Raw genomic sequence first — 23,100 nt, forward strand, 5'->3', positions numbered from 1 at the left:
TGTGGATTTTGTCTAAATCTCTTCACTCTCGTCGCCGTGAGCTAATTAGCGACCAGCTGTTGATCGATGCCCATAAAGACGTAGCTCAGGGACGTGCAGGTTTAACCGTGGTTAGATAACGGTACGTATGGACGTGCGTGTCGTGAGTTGGGACGGAGACCCGGGATGAGCAGACCGTAAGTAATGTGGAGGCTGGACCGTAAGATATTTGAGACATGTGAGAGCCATAAGTACTAGAGTGCTAGCTAGCTATACTGCTAACGAGGCTACTCCCCGCTGGAGACTTAAACCGTGGGTGTGACGTTGTTCCTTCGGTGTTGTCATTAAGCTGCAGGCACGTGAGTTTATTTTCTTACGCGAGTGATACTATTAATAACCTTTTCGCGGACCGCAAGAAGGTCGTAGGTTAATAAGCACGTCAAAAGTTACGGGGAGTGGCGTGACGTTGTTCCTTCGTGGATTGAGCTGCAGATACGTGAGTTTGTTTTCTTACGCGAATGACAGGAGATCGTTTGGTCTTTATTTTACGCAACAAAGCGTCAACTTAATATACTATTAATAACCTTCATCGGACCGCAAGAAGGTCCGTCAGTTAATAAGCACGTCAAAAGTTACGGTGGACCAGCCGGGGTTAGGGGGGAGGAGGGGGTCCGCTGGTGGGCGAAACTGCGCACTGAGGAGTGAACAATTGTAATCGAGATGGGGGCTGTAGTATTTGTGTGTGTCCACTAACATGTAATTGTCCAAGTGAAACACGTAGTACTTGTATTAGTCATTGGCGCTGTAAGCGTCCATGTTTATTTCACAAAACCGCGCATCTTTATGACATCATCAAGACATGACGGTTAACTTATCCGGAAGTATCCAGGAGCGTTTTTGATGGCACCGCCACGAAGCTTTCAGTAATTTCTACACTATTTGCAAACTTTTGAGGCACTCACCAACCATGCAAAATGTTTTTATATTTTATTTTGACTTGTTGCCAGGATCTTCTCCTGTCTTGTTTATTCTGTGCACATGGGCAGGTGCCACTGTGTATGGTAGGTTGTGTCATCAGTGTATTAATGGGTGAGAGATGTCATCTAGTATTAAAGCGCTTTGAGTTGTCAGAAGACTAGCAAAGCGGTGTACAAGTTCATTAAGTTTGAATGAAAAAGATTCAGCAATGTTTAGAAGTAATTTAAGCTTTTATTAGTTCTGTATTTTGTCAAATTCATAGAAGCTTCTCCCATTTCAGTTTTTTTGCAATTGTTTCAAGTTCGTTTCAGCTTTTCTCATTTCTGTATTTTCAGCAATTTTTAAATGTATTTCAGCCTTTTTTATTTCAGCAATGTTTAGAATAATTTCAGCTTTTATTATTTCTGTGATATCAAATTCATAGAAGCTTCTCCCATTTCTGTTTTTTTGATATTCTTTCAAGTTCATTTCAGCTTTTCTCATTTATGTATTTCAGCTTTTTCTATTCTTTCAGCAATGTTTAGAATAATTTCAGCTTGTTGCATTTTAAGCAACTTTTTGAAATTAATTCCAGCTTTTATTATTTCTGTGATTTCAAATTCATAGAAGCTTCTCCCATTTCAGTTTTTTTGCAATTGTTTCAAGTTCATTTCAGCTTTACTCATTTCTGTATTTTCAGCCATTTTAAAATGTATTTCAGCTTTTTCTATTCTTTCAGCAATATTTAGAATAATTTCAGCTTGTTTCATTTCTGTACTTTAAGCAACTTCTTGAAATTAACTTCAGCTTTTTGCATTCCAACGCATTTTCAGCAGGAAATGCATTTTCTAGTTCCGACTTATTCATCTTCTTCATATTATTCTATTTCTTCCGCCGCACCTTTCAACTCCTTCACACTTTCAGCTATTAAGACCATTCAAATATTAAAATGTTCAGCTCATTCAGGGGAGGGGTGCTATGACTTTTCAGCTTTTTAGCTCTTATAATTGAATTAATATAAATTAATATCTTCAACCTTTTTAACATGGTTTCCTAATGGATTAAATTTTCAAATCCTTTCAAAACTTCTTCAACTTTCAACTTTTTCAGCTTTTCCAATCTTTCAGCTAGAGACACCATTTAAACTTTAAAATGTTGACACAAGTCTTAACAATTTTATAAAAAAAACAGCTTGTTGATATCTATTATAGTTTTTTCATAAACACTAATTATGTTTCATTAGTTTTGGGGTTTCTTTCGAATTTAGAGTGGAGTTTTCCGGATTGTCCCGCGATTTAGAGTGAGCGCCGTGTGAGGATTCAGTAAAAAAAAAAGAGGCACTTTTATCTTTACGGCCACAATATTCACTTTTCAGCCTTCATTTAAAAAGAAAACATTAGCCGTGCTTGTGCTGGTTGGACTCGTATAAGTTTGGAATGTCAGAGTTATTTACTTTTTGCGTGAGGAGCCTGATTGTGAGACAAAGTCTGCCCCGAGCCCCATACGCTTCCATACAAATCTGCCGACATTTAAAAAAAAAAAAACACAGCCGGTACACTTTTTGTAAACGGCTGTTTGAGCAGTTTTAAAACACATAGAGACATACAAACTACACTCAAACGTTCGGTAGAGTCTTGTGTCTCTCAAAATGTCATTATTTTTTGGCTACTCCAAATAGTTTTGCTCCAGGAAGCATTTGTTTGAGGTGTGGATTTTGTCTAAATCTCTTCACTCTCTTCGCCGTGAGCTAATTAGCGATCAGCTGTTGATCTATGGCCATAAAGACGTAGCTCAGGGACGTGCAGGTTTAACCGTGGTTAGATAACGGTACGTGTGGACGTGCGTGTCGTGAGTTGGGACGGAGACCCGGGATGAGCAGACCGTAAGTAATGTGGAGGCTGGACGGTAAGATATTTGAGACATGTGAGAGCCATAAGTACTAGAGTGCTAGCTAGCTAAACTGCTAACGAGGCTACTCCCCGCTGGAGACTTAAACCGTGGTTGTGACGTTGTTCCTTCGGTGTTGTCATTAAGCTGCAGGCACGTGAGTTTATTTTTTTACGCGAGTGATACTATTAATAACCTTTTCGCGGACCGCAAGAAGGTCCGTAGGTTAATAAGCACGTCAAAAGTTACGGGGAGTGGCGTGACGTTGTTCCTTCGGTGATTGAACTGCAGATACGTGAGTTTGTTTTCTTACGCGAATGACAGGAGATCGTTTGGTCTTTATTTTACGCAACAAAGCGTCAACTTAATATACTATTAATAACCTTCATCGGACCGCAAGAAGGTCCGTCAGTTAATAAGCACGTCAAAAGTTACGGTGGACCAGCCGGGGTTAGGGGGGAGGAGGGGGTCCGCTGGTGGGCGAAACTGCGCACTGAGGAGTGAACAATTGTAATCGAGATGGGGGCTGTAGTATTTGTGTGTGTGTCCACTAACATTTAATTGTCCAAGTGAAACACGTAGTACTTGTATTAGTCATTGGCGCTGTATGCGTCCATGTTTATTTCACAAAACCGCGCATCTTTATGACATCATCAAGACATGACGGTTAACTTATCCGGAAGTATCCAGGAGCGTTTTTGATGGCACCGCCACGAAGCTTTCAGTAATTTCTACACTATTTGCAAACTTTTGAGGCACTCACCAACCATGCAAAATGTTTTTATATTTTATTTTGACTTGTTGCCAGGATCTTCTCCTGTCTGGTTTATTCTGTGCACATGGGCAGGTGCCACTGTGTATGGTAGGTTGTGTCATCAGTGTATTAATGGGTGAGAGATGTCATCTAGTATTAAAGCGCTTTGAGTTGTCAGAAGACTAGCAAAGCGGTGTACAAGTTCATTAAGTTTGAATGAAAAAGATTCAGCAATGTTTAGAAGTAATTTAAGCTTTTATTAGTTCTGTATTTTGTCAAATTCATAGAAGCTTCCCCCATTTCTGTTTTTTCCAATTCTTTCAAGTTCGTTTCAGCTTTTCTCATTTCTGTATTTTCAGCAATTTTTAAATGTATTTCAGCCTTTTTTATTTCAGCAATGTTTAGAATAATTTCAGCTTGTTGCATTTTAAGCAACTTTTTGAAATTAATTTCAGCTTTTATTATTTCTGTGATTTCAAATTCATAGAAGCTTCTCCCATTTCTGTTTTTTTTATATTCTTTCAAGTTCATTTCAGCTTTTCTCATTTATGTATTTCAGCTTTTTCTATTCTTTCAGCAATGTTTAGAATAATTTCAGCTTGTTGCATTTTAAACAACTTTTTGAAATTTATTTCAGCTTTTATTTCTGTGATTTCAAATTCATAGAAGCTTCTCCCATTTCAGTTTTTTTGCAATTGTTTCAAGTTCATTTCAGCTTTACTCATTTCTGTATTTTCAGCCATTTTAAAATGTATTTCAGCTTTTTCTATTCTTTCAGCAATATTTAGAATAATTTCAGCTTGTTTCATTTCTGTACTTTAAGCAACTTTTTGAAATTAATTTCAGCTTTTTGCATTCCAACGCATTTTCAGCAGGAAATGCATTTTCTAGTTAGTTGGAATGCTTCAAGCATTCCAAGTATTGTTCTTCTAATCTTTATTCCGCCTTATTCTACTATTTCTTCCGCCGCACCTTTCAACTCCTTCACACTTTCAGCTATTAAGACCATTCAAATATTAAAATGTTCAGCTCATTCAGGGGAGGGGTGCTATGACTTTTCAGCTTTTTAGCTCTTATAATTGAATTAATATAAATTAATATCTTCAACCTTTTTAACATGGTTTCCTAATGGATTAAATTTTCAAATCCTTTCAAAACTTCTTCAACTTTCAACTTTTTCAGCTTTTCCAATCTTTCAGCTAGAGACACCATTTAAACTTTAAAATGTTGACACAAGTCTTAACAATTTTATAAAAAAAACAGCTTGTTGATATCTATTATAGTTTTTTCATAAACACTAATTATGTTTCATTAGTTTTGGGGTTTCTTTAGAATTTAGAGTGGAGTTTTCCGGATTGTCCCGCGATTTAGAGTGAGCGCCGTGTGAGGATTCAGTAAAAAAAAAAGAGGCACTTTTATCTTTACGGCCACAATATTCACTTTTCAGCCTTCATTTAAAAAGAAAACATTAGCCGTGCTTGTGCTGGTTGGACTCGTATAAGTTTGGAATGTCAGAGTTATTTACTTTTTGCGTGAGGAGCCTGATTGTGAGACAAAGTCTGCCCCGAGCCCCATACGCTTCCATACAAATCTGCCAACATTTAAAAAAAAAAAAACACAGCCGGTACACTTTTTGTAAACGGCTGTTTGAGCAGTTTTAAAACACATAGAGACATACAAACTACACTCAAACGTTCGGTAGAGTCTTGTGTCTCTCAAAATGTCATTATTTTTTGGCTACTCCAAATAGTTTTGCTCCAGGAAGCATTTGTTTGAGGTGTGGATTTTGTCTAAATCTCTTCACTCTCTTCGCCGTGAGCTAATTAGCGATCAGCTGTTGATCTATGGCCATAAAGACGTAGCTCAGGGACGTGCAGGTTTAACCGTGGTTAGATAACGGTACGTGTGGACGTGCGTGTCGTGAGTTGGGACGGAGACCCGGGATGAGCAGACCGTAAGTAATGTGGAGGCTGGACCGTAAGATATTTGAGACATGTGAGAGCCATAAGTACTAGATTGCTAGCTAGCTAAACTGCTAACGAGGCTACTCCCCGCTGGAGACTTAAACCGTGGTTGTGACGTTGTTCCTTCGGTGTTGTCATTAAGCTGCAGGCACGTGAGTTTATTTTTTTACGCGAGTGATACTATTAATAACCTTTTCGCGGACCGCAAGAAGGTCCGTAGGTTAATAAGCACGTCAAAAGTTACGGGGAGTGGCGTGACGTTGTTCCTTCGGTGATTGAACTGCAGATACGTGAGTTTGTTTTCTTACGCGAATGACAGGAGATCGTTTGGTCTTTATTTTACGCAACAAAGCGTCAACTTAATATACTATTAATAACCTTCATCGGACCGCAAGAAGGTCCGTCAGTTAATAAGCACGTCAAAAGTTACGGTGGACCAGCCGGGGTTAGGGGGGAGGAGGGGGTCCGCTGGTGGGCGAAACTGCGCACTGAGGAGTGAACAATTGTAATCGAGATGGGGGCTGTAGTATTTGTGTGTGTGTCCACTAACATTTAATTGTCCAAGTGAAACACGTAGTACTTGTATTAGTCATTGGCGCTGTATGCGTCCATGTTTATTTCACAAAACCGCGCATCTTTATGACATCATCAAGACATGACGGTTAACTTATCCGGAAGTATCCAGGAGCGTTTTTGATGGCACCGCCACGAAGCTTTCAGTAATTTCTACACTATTTGCAAACTTTTGAGGCACTCACCAACCATGCAAAATGTTTTTATATTTTATTTTGACTTGTTGCCAGGATCTTCTCCTGTCTGGTTTATTCTGTGCACATGGGCAGGTGCCACTGTGTATGGTAGGTTGTGTCATCAGTGTATTAATGGGTGAGAGATGTCATCTAGTATTAAAGCGCTTTGAGTTGTCAGAAGACTAGCAAAGCGGTGTACAAGTTCATTAAGTTTGAATGAAAAAGATTCAGCAATGTTTAGAAGTAATTTAAGCTTTTATTAGTTCTGTATTTTGTCAAATTCATAGAAGCTTCCCCCATTTCTGTTTTTTCCAATTCTTTCAAGTTCGTTTCAGCTTTTCTCATTTCTGTATTTTCAGCAATTTTTAAATGTATTTCAGCCTTTTTTATTTCAGCAATGTTTAGAATAATTTCAGCTTGTTGCATTTTAAGCAACTTTTTGAAATTAATTTCAGCTTTTATTATTTCTGTGATTTCAAATTCATAGAAGCTTCTCCCATTTCTGTTTTTTTGATATTCTTTCAAGTTCATTTCAGCTTTTCTCATTTATGTATTTCAGCTTTTTCTATTCTTTCAGCAATGTTTAGAATAATTTCAGCTTGTTGCATTTTAAACAACTTTTTGAAATTTATTTCAGCTTTTATTTCTGTGATTTCAAATTCATAGAAGCTTCTCCCATTTCAGTTTTTTTGCAATTGTTTCAAGTTCATTTCAGCTTTACTCATTTCTGTATTTTCAGCCATTTTAAAATGTATTTCAGCTTTTTCTATTCTTTCAGCAATATTTAGAATAATTTCAGCTTGTTTCATTTCTGTACTTTAAGCAACTTTTTGAAATTAATTTCAGCTTTTTGCATTCCAACGCATTTTCAGCAGGAAATGCATTTTCTAGTTAGTTGGAATGCTTCAAGCATTCCAAGTATTGTTCTTCTAATCTTTATTCCGCCTTATTCTACTATTTCTTCCGCCGCACCTTTCAACTCCTTCACACTTTCAGCTATTAAGACCATTCAAATATTAAAATGTTCAGCTCATTCAGGGGAGGGGTGCTATGACTTTTCAGCTTTTTAGCTCTTATAATTGAATTAATATAAATTAATATCTTCAACCTTTTTAACATGGTTTCCTAATGGATTAAATTTTCAAATCCTTTCAAAACTTCTTCAACTTTCAACTTTTTCAGCTTTTCCAATCTTTCAGCTAGAGACACCATTTAAACTTTAAAATGTTGACACAAGTCTTAACAATTTTATAAAAAAAACAGCTTGTTGATATCTATTATAGTTTTTTCATAAACACTAATTATGTTTCATTAGTTTTGGGGTTTCTTTCGAATTTAGAGTGGAGTTTTCCGGATTGTCCCGCGATTTAGAGTGAGCGCCGTGTGAGGATTCAGTAAAAAAAAAAGAGGCACTTTTATCTTTACGGCCACAATATTCACTTTTCAGCCTTCATTTAAAAAGAAAACATTAGCCGTGCTTGTGCTGGTTGGACTCGTATAAGTTTGGAATGTCAGAGTTATTTACTTTTTGCGTGAGGAGCCTGATTGTGAGACAAAGTCTGCCCCGAGCCCCATACGCTTCCATACAAATCTGCCAACATTTAAAAAAAAAAAAACACAGCCGGTACACTTTTTGTAAACGGCTGTTTGAGCAGTTTTAAAACACATAGAGACATACAAACTACACTCAAACGTTCGGTAGAGTCTTGTGTCTCTCAAAATGTCATTATTTTTTGGCTACTCCAAATAGTTTTGCTCCAGGAAGCATTTGTTTGAGGTGTGGATTTTGTCTAAATCTCTTCACTCTCTTCGCCGTGAGCTAATTAGCGATCAGCTGTTGATCTATGGCCATAAAGACGTAGCTCAGGGACGTGCAGGTTTAACCGTGGTTAGATAACGGTACGTGTGGACGTGCGTGTCGTGAGTTGGGACGGAGACCCGGGATGAGCAGACCGTAAGTAATGTGGAGGCTGGACCGTAAGATATTTGAGACATGTGAGAGCCATAAGTACTAGATTGCTAGCTAGCTAAACTGCTAACGAGGCTACTCCCCGCTGGAGACTTAAACCGTGGTTGTGACGTTGTTCCTTCGGTGTTGTCATTAAGCTGCAGGCACGTGAGTTTATTTTTTTACGCGAGTGATACTATTAATAACCTTTTCGCGGACCGCAAGAAGGTCCGTAGGTTAATAAGCACGTCAAAAGTTACGGGGAGTGGCGTGACGTTGTTCCTTCGGTGATTGAACTGCAGATACGTGAGTTTGTTTTCTTACGCGAATGACAGGAGATCGTTTGGTCTTTATTTTACGCAACAAAGCGTCAACTTAATATACTATTAATAACCTTCATCGGACCGCAAGAAGGTCCGTCAGTTAATAAGCACGTCAAAAGTTACGGTGGACCAGCCGGGGTTAGGGGGGAGGAGGGGGTCCGCTGGTGGGCGAAACTGCGCACTGAGGAGTGAACAATTGTAATCGAGATGGGGGCTGTAGTATTTGTGTGTGTGTCCACTAACATTTAATTGTCCAAGTGAAACACGTAGTACTTGTATTAGTCATTGGCGCTGTATGCGTCCATGTTTATTTCACAAAACCGCGCATCTTTATGACATCATCAAGACATGACGGTTAACTTATCCGGAAGTATCCAGGAGCGTTTTTGATGGCACCGCCACGAAGCTTTCAGTAATTTCTACACTATTTGCAAACTTTTGAGGCACTCACCAACCATGCAAAATGTTTTTATATTTTATTTTGACTTGTTGCCAGGATCTTCTCCTGTCTGGTTTATTCTGTGCACATGGGCAGGTGCCACTGTGTATGGTAGGTTGTGTCATCAGTGTATTAATGGGTGAGAGATGTCATCTAGTATTAAAGCGCTTTGAGTTGTCAGAAGACTAGCAAAGCGGTGTACAAGTTCATTAAGTTTGAATGAAAAAGATTCAGCAATGTTTAGAAGTAATTTAAGCTTTTATTAGTTCTGTATTTTGTCAAATTCATAGAAGCTTCCCCCATTTCTGTTTTTTCCAATTCTTTCAAGTTCGTTTCAGCTTTTCTCATTTCTGTATTTTCAGCAATTTTTAAATGTATTTCAGCCTTTTTTATTTCAGCAATGTTTAGAATAATTTCAGCTTGTTGCATTTTAAGCAACTTTTTGAAATTAATTTCAGCTTTTATTATTTCTGTGATTTCAAATTCATAGAAGCTTCTCCCATTTCTGTTTTTTTGATATTCTTTCAAGTTCATTTCAGCTTTTCTCATTTATGTATTTCAGCTTTTTCTATTCTTTCAGCAATGTTTAGAATAATTTCAGCTTGTTGCATTTTAAACAACTTTTTGAAATTTATTTCAGCTTTTATTTCTGTGATTTCAAATTCATAGAAGCTTCTCCCATTTCAGTTTTTTTGCAATTGTTTCAAGTTCATTTCAGCTTTACTCATTTCTGTATTTTCAGCCATTTTAAAATGTATTTCAGCTTTTTCTATTCTTTCAGCAATATTTAGAATAATTTCAGCTTGTTTCATTTCTGTACTTTAAGCAACTTTTTGAAATTAATTTCAGCTTTTTGCATTCCAACGCATTTTCAGCAGGAAATGCATTTTCTAGTTAGTTGGAATGCTTCAAGCATTCCAAGTATTGTTCTTCTAATCTTTATTCCGCCTTATTCTACTATTTCTTCCGCCGCACCTTTCAACTCCTTCACACTTTCAGCTATTAAGACCATTCAAATATTAAAATGTTCAGCTCATTCAGGGGAGGGGTGCTATGACTTTTCAGCTTTTTAGCTCTTATAATTGAATTAATATAAATTAATATCTTCAACCTTTTTAACATGGTTTCCTAATGGATTAAATTTTCAAATCCTTTCAAAACTTCTTCAACTTTCAACTTTTTCAGCTTTTCCAATCTTTCAGCTAGAGACACCATTTAAACTTTAAAATGTTGACACAAGTCTTAACAATTTTATAAAAAAAACAGCTTGTTGATATCTATTATAGTTTTTTCATAAACACTAATTATGTTTCATTAGTTTTGGGGTTTCTTTCGAATTTAGAGTGGAGTTTTCCGGATTGTCCCGCGATTTAGAGTGAGCGCCGTGTGAGGATTCAGTAAAAAAAAAAGAGGCACTTTTATCTTTACGGCCACAATATTCACTTTTCAGCCTTCATTTAAAAAGAAAACATTAGCCGTGCTTGTGCTGGTTGGACTCGTATAAGTTTGGAATGTCAGAGTTATTTACTTTTTGCGTGAGGAGCCTGATTGTGAGACAAAGTCTGCCCCGAGCCCCATACGCTTCCATACAAATCTGCCAACATTTAAAAAAAAAAAAACACAGCCGGTACACTTTTTGTAAACGGCTGTTTGAGCAGTTTTAAAACACATAGAGACATACAAACTACACTCAAACGTTCGGTAGAGTCTTGTGTCTCTCAAAATGTCATTATTTTTTGGCTACTCCAAATAGTTTTGCTCCAGGAAGCATTTGTTTGAGGTGTGGATTTTGTCTAAATCTCTTCACTCTCTTCGCCGTGAGCTAATTAGCGATCAGCTGTTGATCTATGGCCATAAAGACGTAGCTCAGGGACGTGCAGGTTTAACCGTGGTTAGATAACGGTACGTGTGGACGTGCGTGTCGTGAGTTGGGACGGAGACCCGGGATGAGCAGACCGTAAGTAATGTGGAGGCTGGACCGTAAGATATTTGAGACATGTGAGAGCCATAAGTACTAGATTGCTAGCTAGCTAAACTGCTAACGAGGCTACTCCCCGCTGGAGACTTAAACCGTGGTTGTGACGTTGTTCCTTCGGTGTTGTCATTAAGCTGCAGGCACGTGAGTTTATTTTTTTACGCGAGTGATACTATTAATAACCTTTTCGCGGACCGCAAGAAGGTCCGTAGGTTAATAAGCACGTCAAAAGTTACGGGGAGTGGCGTGACGTTGTTCCTTCGGTGATTGAACTGCAGATACGTGAGTTTGTTTTCTTACGCGAATGACAGGAGATCGTTTGGTCTTTATTTTACGCAACAAAGCGTCAACTTAATATACTATTAATAACCTTCATCGGACCGCAAGAAGGTCCGTCAGTTAATAAGCACGTCAAAAGTTACGGTGGACCAGCCGGGGTTAGGGGGGAGGAGGGGGTCCGCTGGTGGGCGAAACTGCGCACTGAGGAGTGAACAATTGTAATCGAGATGGGGGCTGTAGTATTTGTGTGTGTGTCCACTAACATTTAATTGTCCAAGTGAAACACGTAGTACTTGTATTAGTCATTGGCGCTGTATGCGTCCATGTTTATTTCACAAAACCGCGCATCTTTATGACATCATCAAGACATGACGGTTAACTTATCCGGAAGTATCCAGGAGCGTTTTTGATGGCACCGCCACGAAGCTTTCAGTAATTTCTACACTATTTGCAAACTTTTGAGGCACTCACCAACCATGCAAAATGTTTTTATATTTTATTTTGACTTGTTGCCAGGATCTTCTCCTGTCTGGTTTATTCTGTGCACATGGGCAGGTGCCACTGTGTATGGTAGGTTGTGTCATCAGTGTATTAATGGGTGAGAGATGTCATCTAGTATTAAAGCGCTTTGAGTTGTCAGAAGACTAGCAAAGCGGTGTACAAGTTCATTAAGTTTGAATGAAAAAGATTCAGCAATGTTTAGAAGTAATTTAAGCTTTTATTAGTTCTGTATTTTGTCAAATTCATAGAAGCTTCCCCCATTTCTGTTTTTTCCAATTCTTTCAAGTTCGTTTCAGCTTTTCTCATTTCTGTATTTTCAGCAATTTTTAAATGTATTTCAGCCTTTTTTATTTCAGCAATGTTTAGAATAATTTCAGCTTGTTGCATTTTAAGCAACTTTTTGAAATTAATTTCAGCTTTTATTATTTCTGTGATTTCAAATTCATAGAAGCTTCTCCCATTTCTGTTTTTTTTATATTCTTTCAAGTTCATTTCAGCTTTTCTCATTTATGTATTTCAGCTTTTTCTATTCTTTCAGCAATGTTTAGAATAATTTCAGCTTGTTGCATTTTAAACAACTTTTTGAAATTTATTTCAGCTTTTATTTCTGTGATTTCAAATTCATAGAAGCTTCTCCCATTTCAGTTTTTTTGCAATTGTTTCAAGTTCATTTCAGCTTTACTCATTTCTGTATTTTCAGCCATTTTAAAATGTATTTCAGCTTTTTCTATTCTTTCAGCAATATTTAGAATAATTTCAGCTTGTTTCATTTCTGTACTTTAAGCAACTTTTTGAAATTAATTTCAGCTTTTTGCATTCCAACGCATTTTCAGCAGGAAATGCATTTTCTAGTTAGTTGGAATGCTTCAAGCATTCCAAGTATTGTTCTTCTAATCTTTATTCCGCCTTATTCTACTATTTCTTCCGCCGCACCTTTCAACTCCTTCACACTTTCAGCTATTAAGACCATTCAAATATTAAAATGTTCAGCTCATTCAGGGGAGGGGTGCTATGACTTTTCAGCTTTTTAGCTCTTATAATTGAATTAATATAAATTAATATCTTCAACCTTTTTAACATGGTTTCCTAATGGATTAAATTTTCAAATCCTTTCAAAACTTCTTCAACTTTCAACTTTTTCAGCTTTTCCAATCTTTCAGCTAGAGACACCATTTAAACTTTAAAATGTTGACACAAGTCTTAACAATTTTATAAAAAAAACAGCTTGTTGATATCTATTATAGTTTTTTCATAAACACTAATTATGTTTCATTAGTTTTGGGGTTTCTTTCGAATTTAGAGTGGAGTTTTCCGGATTGTCCCGCGATTTAGAGTGAGCGCCGTGTGAGGATTCAGTAAAAAAAAAAGAGGCACTTTTATCTTTACGGCCACAATATTCACTTTTCAGCCTTCATTTAAAAAGAAAACATTAGCCGTGCTTGTGCTGGTTGGACTCGTATAAGTTTGGAATGTCAGAGTTATTTACTTTTTGCGTGAGGAGCCTGATTGTGAGACAAAGTCTGCCCCGAGCCCCATACGCTTCCATACAAATCTGCCAACATTTAAAAAAAAAAAAACACAGCCGGTACACTTTTTGTAAACGGCTGTTTGAGCAGTTTTAAAACACATAGAGACATACAAACTACACTCAAACGTTCGGTAGAGTCTTGTGTCTCTCAAAATGTCATTATTTTTTGGCTACTCCAAATAGTTTTGCTCCAGGAAGCATTTGTTTGAGGTGTGGATTTTGTCTAAATCTCTTCACTCTCTTCGCCGTGAGCTAATTAGCGATCAGCTGTTGATCTATGGCCATAAAGACGTAGCTCAGGGACGTGCAGGTTTAACCGTGGTTAGATAACGGTACGTGTGGACGTGCGTGTCGTGAGTTGGGACGGAGACCCGGGATGAGCAGACCGTAAGTAATGTGGAGGCTGGACCGTAAGATATTTGAGACATGTGAGAGCCATAAGTACTAGATTGCTAGCTAGCTAAACTGCTAACGAGGCTACTCCCCGCTGGAGACTTAAACCGTGGTTGTGACGTTGTTCCTTCGGTGTTGTCATTAAGCTGCAGGCACGTGAGTTTATTTTTTTACGCGAGTGATACTATTAATAACCTTTTCGCGGACCGCAAGAAGGTCCGTAGGTTAATAAGCACGTCAAAAGTTACGGGGAGTGGCGTGACGTTGTTCCTTCGGTGATTGAACTGCAGATACGTGAGTTTGTTTTCTTACGCGAATGACAGGAGATCGTTTGGTCTTTATTTTACGCAACAAAGCGTCAACTTAATATACTATTAATAACCTTCATCGGACCGCAAGAAGGTCCGTCAGTTAACCCTCCCGTTGTCCTCCCATCCTCCAGCAGTCGCACGCACGTACGTACGTACGCACTTACGTCACGCGTTCAGCCATCATACAACCCCGCCCTCCGGTAGTCGCACGTACGTACGCGCTTACGTCACGCGTTCAGCCATCATACAACCCCGCCCTCCGGTAGTCGCACGTACGTACGCGCTTACGTCGCGCGTTCAGCCATCACACACCCCCGCCCTCCGGCAGTCGCACGTATGAACGTACGCACGCACGTACGTACGCGCTTACGTCACGCGTTCAGCCATCACACAACCCCGCCCTCCGGTAGTCGCACGTACGTACGCGCTTACGTCACGCGTTCAGCCATCACACACCCCCGCCCTCCGGCAGTCGCACGTATGAACGTACGCACGCACGTACGTACGCGCTTACGTCACGCGTTCAGCCATCACACACCCCCGCCCTCCGGCAGTCGCACGTATGAACGTACGCACACACGTACGTACGCGCTTACGTCACGCGTTCAGCCATCACACAACCCCGCCCTCCGGCAGTCGCACGTATGAACGTACGCACGCACGTACGTACGCGCTTACGTCACGCGTTCAGCCATCACACACCCCCGCCCTCCAGCAGTCGCACGTACGAACGTACGCGCTTACGTCACGCGTTCAGCCTTCACCTCTCTGTGCAAGACTATTATGGCCCTTTCGCAATACCTGAGACGGCGAGAACGGACTTGCGTTCCCGCGAGAATACACTCGGGAGGTTCGGGGGGGGGGGGGGGGGGGGGACGGTCATTTCCGCCATTGGAACAGCAGCTGACTTGATGACGTCACCACGTCAGCTGGTCTTGCTAATACGCTTTAATTTAGTTTTTGATTTAAATATTTTACTATTAACAAGCTTTTGTCTCATTTTTTGTCTCAGAAATTGTATATATAAGCAGTCGTAAAATAGATAGCTTTATCAAGGAGGTTGTAACAAAAAATAAACTATTATACTAAAATATTTTAATGCACACACACACACACACACACCTACCGTTTGTCTTGTTACTCATCAAGAGGCTGATAATCAGCGTAGTGGTCCTCGTGCAGCAAGCCGCTGACCGCACATCAAAGATCTTACAGAGTACAATAATCCATATGTGGATTTTTTTATTCATTATTTTTACAAGTCAGAGCTTCAGATTTTCTTTGAAGCTCTTCCGCCAGTTTAGACTCTCGAGCGCGGTGCTCACCTCGTGTCCTTTAATTAAAACATTGTTAGTTTTAATGCACAACGATGGACAATAAACAAGCTGCGCTCTGCGCATACAGACAATACGTATGTACAAAAGTTACATGTAAACATGAAGTTATGAATCTAAACAAACAGACGGTGAACAACCTCCGTCTCTGACACCACGTTAGAAAACGTACCAAGACTCGTCGTGGTACAGCTCGACGAGTCTCACGTATAAACCGCTACGGAGACGCGAAAACGACCGGCGGAGCATTTCACAGCAGACTCGACGAAAACAGGCCGCTCTCCGCGGGCTGCGAGATGATCAGCTGACCTCCCGGCGCTGGAGGGTGTCCGTTATGACGGTCCGTTATGTCCGCTACACGTCCACGGGGCAGATTGTTACGTTAAAGGCTGTTGACAAACGTTTGCTTTAACAACTAACTTTAGTCATAAAATTACATAACGTTACTTAAATAAAGTAGTATTTATAAAACTCGGACTGTGTGTTTATTTTCCTCCGTCGGTCGTTGTCGCCTGCCGCTTAGGTTGAAATGCATTCTGGGATATTTGGCTCTCACAACAACAGGCGAGCCTGCTCCGATGCATTGTGGGTACAATGGAGGGGGCGCGAGTCGCGTATTATGACCGCGTTCGTGTCGACGAGGAAGACTCATTTAGAATTTCACGTTAAACGGTGCAACTTTTACTATAGTAAGCAAACTATATATATATATGTATGTATGTATGTATCCGTCAAGTATTTGTGTAAATGTGAATAAAGACAATGCAGATTGGTGTGTACATCCATTGTGTTTTTATTACGTCAAGCATTCAGCCTTCACCCCCGCCCTCCGTTAGTAGTAGCACGCACGCACGCGCGCGTTCAGCCGTCACCCCCCTCCACGCCTTGTCGTCCTCGCGTCCTCCAATAGTCGCAGGTGCGCGCCGCGCCTCCGTCGTCGCCGCCGTCGTCGTCTCCGCGCCCCCCGCCTCCGTCGCTCGAGACACGCCGGTCGGCGCAGGCGGGGCAGAACGCGCGCGAGCAGCCCCGGCAGATGTACCTCCTGCACGCGCAGCAGACGGTGTGCGTCTTGCTGTCCTTCTTCGACGGGCAAATCTGACACCTCTTCCTCTTGCTCGCCACCCTGGACAGAGCCGAGGCGACGGCCGCCGCCCGCGTTTCCGGCTCCCGTTCCGCCTCCGGCGCCGCCTCGGCTCGACCGCGCGCCCTCCGGGCGGCCCGCACGACCGCCGCGGACGCTTCCGTGCGGGGGAGACACGCCCTCCTCTCGACGAGCGGCGTCACGAGCTCTTTTCCGAGCCGCTCGAGGAAGAACCTGCGCTTGCTCCGCTTGCCGGACATCCAGTCGGGACGGACCTCTCGCCATATCACGAAGGCGTTGTAGGCGGACACGTCGACGACGTTGTGGAACACGACCAGGGGCCAGCGGGCCGTCATCCTCCTGCAGCTGTACGTGCCGATCACCTTGTCCAGGTTGTCCACGCCTCCCTTGTTGCGGTTGTAGTCCAGGATGATCGCGGGCTTCCCGTCCGGGCGGTCGCCGACCTCGGCCTCGGCGTGCCGCGTGCTCATGAGCACCACGTTGCGGTTTTTCTTGGGCACGTAGGACACCAGGGCCGTGGTGGGCGTGAACGCAAACATCGAAGAGAACACCGCCCTGTCCCTCGTCGCCAGCAGAGCGGGCGGAAGCTCGGGCTTGTTCTTTCGAACCGTGCCGACCACGGTGATCCCCCTGGCCAGGAGCCGGCGCGCCAGCTCGTAGGACGTGAAGTAATTGTCGCACGTCACGTTGCGACCCGCCAGGCCCTCCGTGACGTCGAGCACGACCCTCATCCCCAGGTTCCTCTCGGGGCCGCCGCCGCCCGTCGTCGGCTTGCCGGTGTACACTTGCATCTTCCACGCGTAGCTGGATCTGGCGTCGCACGCCACCCACGTCTTGATTCCGTATTTCGCCGGCTTGCTGGGCATGTACTGCCTGAAGGGGCACCGCCCTTGGCGGCGGGGGGTTACGAGGAGAGAGAGAGAGAGAGAGAGAGAGAGAGAGAGAGACACAAGACAGAGAGCGTCGTCATCATCATCATCATCGGCATTGTCTTTTCGCGAATCTTTACAAGAAAATAAAAAAAAGCCCCTCCGCCGCAGCCGCAGCCGCCGCTTACCTCTGAACGGAACCAGCTGCTCGTCCACGGTCACCTCGGGCCCCGGGTTGTAGAGGAGCGGCAGTCGGAGCACCCACGCGTCCCACACGTCTCGCACGGCCGCCAGTTTGTCGCTCGCTCGTCGCTCGCGCCTCGTCTCGCGGTCGTCGAATCGCAACAGTGTCGAGTACGCGTGAAAGTCCTTCAGCGGCATCGTGGCGCGGAAAATGGCCCTTCCGCTCTCCGCGTCCCACAGACTGGCGGCGGCCTCCCCTCTGGACCTGTACACGCCCGCCAGGATCAGGAGGCCCACGTAGGCGCGCAGGTCGACCCGGTCCATGCCTTTCCAGTCGTCCCCGTATCTTCTGCGACCTTCGAGGTTGGTCATCTCCAGGACAATGTCTTCTATCGCGGGCGTCACAAACAGCCGGAACGTCGAGGCGATGTCGGTGGCGCGGGACGCCGCTTCCTCCGTGGGCCCGGGGGTCGGCGGACCCGGCCGACTCTGCTCGTCGGTCGCGCCCCGTCTGCCGTGCGCCGTCGAGGACCACGTCAGTTCGCCGTTTTTGGACGGAAAGGTGCAGGTCTCGGGTCTTTCGCCCACGGCGCGGTCTTCTTCTTCTTCTTCTTCTTCTCCTCCTTCTTCTTCTCCTTCTTCTTCTTCTTCTTCTCCTTCCTCCTCCTCCTCCTCCTCCAAAGACAAAGCTTCGTTCTCCGGGTTGTATTCTTCGCCGCCGTCGTCGTCGTCGCCGTCGTCGTCGTCGTCGTCGTCGTCGCCGTCGTCGTCGTCGTCGTCGTCGTCGTCTTCTTCTTCCCCTCGTAGCTCTCGTTCTTTGTTGTCAGCCGCGGTCGAAGCCTCTCCCTCTCCCATGTCAGAGTAGTGGTAGACCTTTCGCGGCTCCACCGGATCTGCGAAAAGACGTTCGAGGAGCTCGAGCGCGGTCGGCGTCGCGGCAGTCATGACTTCGGGCCCTTTCGGGGAGACGAGTGTTTCGCGCGTCGCCTCGCCCGACTTTATCGCGCGACGTTAGTATCGCCTCTCTCGCCGACCCGTTCTGTCTCTTCTGTCTGTCTCTTCTGTCACCTACACGCACGCACGCACACACACACACACACACACACAAATCCAGCACCTCGGACAGATCTGCGAGCGCGCGAGGAGAGAGAGAGAGAGAAATTCCAGCACCTCGGACAGAGGCCCCCGAGTCCCCCACCCCCTGAAGCTCTATCTGCGAGCGCGCGAGGAGAGAGAGAGAGAGAGAAATTCCAGCACCTCGGACAGAGGCCCCCGAGTCCCCCACCCCCTGAAGCTCTATCTGCGAGCGCGCGAGGAGAGAGAGAGAGAGAGAAATTCCAGCACCTCGGACAGAGGCCCCCGCGTCCCACACCCCCTGAAGCTCTATCTGCGAGCGCGCGAGGAGAGAGAGAGATAGAGAGACATGTATACTTTCATGATTCTTACCAAGAACTTTGCACAAACTCCTCCTTGGTCACCCGCCAGCGCAGCCAGCGCAGGCAAACGCGCGGACAGAGAGTCAGGGGGAGGGGGAGGGGGGGGGGGGGTGGCGTCTGTCCGAGGTGCTGGAATTTCTCTCTCGCGCTCTCTCTCTCTCTCTCTCTCTCTCTCTCTCTCTCTCTGCCCCGGTCGGCCGATGTCTCTAGCGCGCCACCGTCGCGTTCATGTCCTCGTACACGTCGTCGAGGGGGAACCGCTGCAGCTTCTTCCTCTCCTGCCGCTGCCGCCACCGCCGCAGCGCTTCCTTCGACATCCTGCACGCCTGTGTCGGAAACGAACGCGTTAGTCATTGCGGCGTCGCGAGGCTTTTTTTTTTGTTGGTCGGGCGCCTACCTTCAGGAGCGTCCACGCGAAGCACCACGCGATGACGACGACGACCAGGACAACAAAGGCGCAGGTCGCCAGTGTCGTAGGGGGGGTGTCATCCCATCGCTCGTCTCGACACCTCTCGCCTGTCGCGGACACGAGAGAGAGAGAGAGAGAGAGAGAGAGAGAGAGAGAGAGAGAGAGAGAGAGAGCGAGCGAGAGCGGGTCATTCGCTCGGCCTCGACGCGATGTCCTGTTTCGCGCGCGTGCAATATTTTTGCTCACCCGGCGACGACGGCTGCGGCACGACCAGGAACACCGACCCCGTGCCCGGCAACTCCACGGGTCGCCGTTGGCGATCGTATTTCAAATACACACACTCGTACCGTCCCGCGTCGGCGGGAGTCACGGGGTCGATGACGACGTCCACGTCCGGAAACGTTTCGCTGCACCGAAGTCTGCCTCGGTATTCGGGGGCGACGGTGCCGCCGCCCGGCTGGTCGTCTTTGAACAGGACCCTTACGTCGCCGCGGCCGCCGGCGCCGCGACCCGTCATCAGACTCAGGTACTCGGGCTTCGGATGGGAAGATCGGCACCGGACGGTCACGGCTTCTCCGGGCTCCCTCCACACCGCTTCGTCGGGCCCTGCGACGATTTTAAAAAAAAACCACGCCCCAAATCATTTCGCCTCGCCTCGCCTCGCCCGCACACACACACACACACACACACACAGAAACAAGCACGCGACGCTCACCGGGACCGCGCGGGGCCGCCGCGCAGGAGAGGCACAGGGTCGCCGCCGCGAGGCTCAGGTAGAAAGTCGACATGTCGGCAGAGCGCTTCCCGGCGTCGAGGCGATCCGTGAGTAGCACGCGACCGTTTCCGCGTGCGCATTCGTTAGTATGTCACCGACATCGATGTCATCGGCCACACGAACCCCGACCGAGGGTACGCGAACCGAGGTGGCCACCGCGAATTAAATTGTCACAAGCGGCCCCTCAAATCTTGTGCCATACGCTACACGACAAGGCAACGACACGTGGAGATTGGTTTTAACCTTTTATTTTATTTCACACACATACGCACGCACGCACGCACACGGACTCCAAAGTCGCAGCGACGGGGACGGGTGCTCGTTTACGTGGAAAACACGTGTCGCACGAGGGTCCGGGTGCTCCTTCGCGTCACGCGAAAGCGACGGTGAGAAGTGGCCGCCCGCTCGCTCCCTCGCTTCGTCTTCAGGGCGCGACGGTCGGCCGCATGTCCTCGTAAACGGCGTCGTCGGGCCGCCGGGCGCGCTCGGCCGTTCGGCACATCCGGGTCTGCGGACGCACGCACGCACGCGCACACACACACACACACACACAGGAACGGTTGTTGTTGTGAGGGATTGAGAAAAGCTTGCACGCGCACACACACACAGACCACTCGGACTACGCGGCTACCTCGTGGATGATCCACGCGAGGAGCCCTATGACGACGGCGGTTCCCAGAAGCAGCGCGCCGACGCAGGTCACGTTCGCCACCAGGGCCGCCAAGCCGTCGCCCCAGCTCGCCGTACCTGTCGTCGTCGTCGTCGTCGTCGTCGGGAACAGCAAATGAAATACAAATAAAATGCGTTTAGCCCGCGGCGCGTTTAGCTAGCCTGCGTTACACCCCCCGCAGCCCTTTTGGGAAACTTGCGTGAATGTTGAGAAGGAGGAGGGCCAGCCGCCACCACCAGGAGCACCGACCCGGTTCCCCGCTGGTCCAAGGACAGGTCGAACCCAGGCTCGCGCCCCGAGTAAAAGCACCAGTACTGGCCCGTGTCTTCGGCGATCAGGTTCTCGATGACGGCCTCCGAGTCCGGGAACGTCCCGCTGAACCGAAGTCTTCCGCCGACGACGGCGTCGACCATGACCTTTCTCGGCGAGGCGCCCCGGGCCGCGAGCGTGAAGGTCTCGTCGCCGACGCTCTTGACCAGCCTCAGGGACCTCGGGCTCGCTCCGACAACAGCTCGGCACCGGATGGACACAGTTCCTCCGAGGTCTCTGCGCACCGCTCTGCCGCGCCCCGCGTAGGAAACCGCCGAAAAGGGCACGCGCGGGTCACTCTGCGGGACTGCGACGGCGAGACACAAGGCGGTCGCTAGCTTCAGATAGAAAGCCATCGTCACCGGCTGGCGTCTGTGGGTCGGAGCCGCTACTTATATTCCCGCGGCGGCCTTTCCCCCCCCCCCCCCCCCTTCTTCCTTTTCCTCCAACCGACCTCTGCAGAGGGTGTGTGTGTGTGTGTGTGTGGGGGGGGGGGGGGGGGGGGGGTGCTGTACAGGAGGCGAGGGACCTCGGTGGACAGGTAGGCGGCGGCGGGGTTCGACACTCCGATCTGCATCTGCCAAGCCGCTTGTTCCTCCCTCGCTCTGAGAGAAAAGCACTCGGCGAGATCGCGACTCTTTGCAGTCGTCCTGGCTCCCAGATGGCGGAACGAGCTCTGCGACATGAGGCGTCGGGACTGCGGAGGGCCTCTACGTCTTCCGCGGGAAAAGTCGAGACGCACCTTTTTTAGACCTCGACTAAAACACTAGCGGACCGTAGCACTGACAAATGGTAGCACTTGAATTGGACTCGTAATGGCACTTTTCTGTAACGTGTTTTCAAACTGCTTATTTGATGAAAAATGTACGCTCACTCTATGTGGAAATGCACTTACGTCGTACGTCGGCGCTTTGGACAAAAGCCTCAGCTAAATGACATGTAATGTAATGTAGAAAGGGGAGGATCGGGGCGGAAGAAAAACAGCTCCTCGAGGCCCCTCCTCGCGAACGAAGAGAAGGGAGAGGAGAAAGCTCACAGGCTAAATAAATGGCTCTCACAAAAATAAAAAGTGACAAGTGGAGCGGCGGATCGCGATTCCGGCAGGCAGGCATGCACGCACGGAGGAGGAGGAGGAGGCCTCCGCTGAGTCCTCCGACTGCAGCTGCGGCTCCCGGAGGCCTTCACGCCGTGGACTACGTAGAGGGATTTCTGCACCGCATCACTAAAGGAGCCAAAGGAGCGCAGAGGTCTCTCTCTCTCTCTCTCTCTCTCTACTAGTACTTTTGTTTATTTGGGGTTGTGTTTATTATGTGCTTTGTGTTGAGCTGATTTGATGTTGTGAATTGTTTTCTTGGGATGTTGAAAAATAAAGTGTTTTTGAAAAACCAAAAGAATCCCTCTCTCTCGCTCTGTCTGTGTGTGTGTGTGTGTGTGTGTGTGTGTGTGTGGTTCGGCACCCCTTCGGCCCTTTTGATTGCGACATACAGCGAAAGGTCAACTCGAGAGGCCTTGCCGCGGTTGGATATTATACTTTGTGTGGATCTTTTGCGGACGTTGATCGCGTACCTGAAGCCTCTCTCGCACTCGGCGGCGATGCATGTTATCGTCTGTCTCTCTCTCTCTCTCTCTCTCTCTCTCTGTGTGTGCGTGTGTGCGTGTGAGGTTCGGAACACATTCACCCATTGCAATCGTGACATGTAGGAAAACGTCATCTCTCGCCGAAGCCCCCACCCCCCCCCCCCCCCCCCCCCGGTGGCGAAGCGAGCCGATTAGACCCGAGCGATGAGTTCTCGCGAGTTCTCGCGAGATGACGGCTCGCTACGAGCAGGGTCGTTCTGACCCGAATGACGTTGCCGAGGCGAGGGTCAGTGTGACCCGACGCCGTCGTCTGGGCTGAGGCGCTCGCCGGAGCGAGCCGATTAGACCCGAGCGATGAGTTCTCGCGAGTTCTCGCGAGATGACGGCTCGCTACGAGCAGGGTCGTTCTGACCCGAACGACGTTGCCGAGGCGAGGGTCAGTGTGACC

At 46.2% G+C, this 23,100-nt stretch overlaps 2 protein-coding genes across 2 annotated transcripts in view; both read right to left on the minus strand.

Moving 5' to 3' along the window:
- The window catches only part of LOC119197336 (NACHT, LRR and PYD domains-containing protein 1 homolog), a 214,248-nt gene that overhangs the window by 4,751 nt on the left and 186,397 nt on the right, over positions 1-23,100 (minus strand). The window lies entirely within an intron of this gene.
- On the minus strand, positions 19,049-21,490 carry LOC119222157 (uncharacterized). Its single transcript, XM_062565580.1, has 5 exons — positions 20,727-21,490; positions 20,036-20,603; positions 19,567-19,926; positions 19,309-19,427; positions 19,049-19,237 (listed from the first exon to the last, which is right to left on the minus strand). Exons 2-5 carry the CDS (start codon positions 20,106-20,108, stop codon positions 19,118-19,120), a joined length of 672 nt encoding a protein of 223 aa, XP_062421564.1. The 5' UTR covers positions 20,109-20,603; positions 20,727-21,490; the 3' UTR covers positions 19,049-19,117.

This window comes from Pungitius pungitius, chromosome 11 (genome assembly GCF_949316345.1).
Source record: "Pungitius pungitius chromosome 11, fPunPun2.1, whole genome shotgun sequence".
NCBI lineage: Eukaryota > Metazoa > Chordata > Actinopteri > Perciformes > Gasterosteidae > Pungitius > Pungitius pungitius.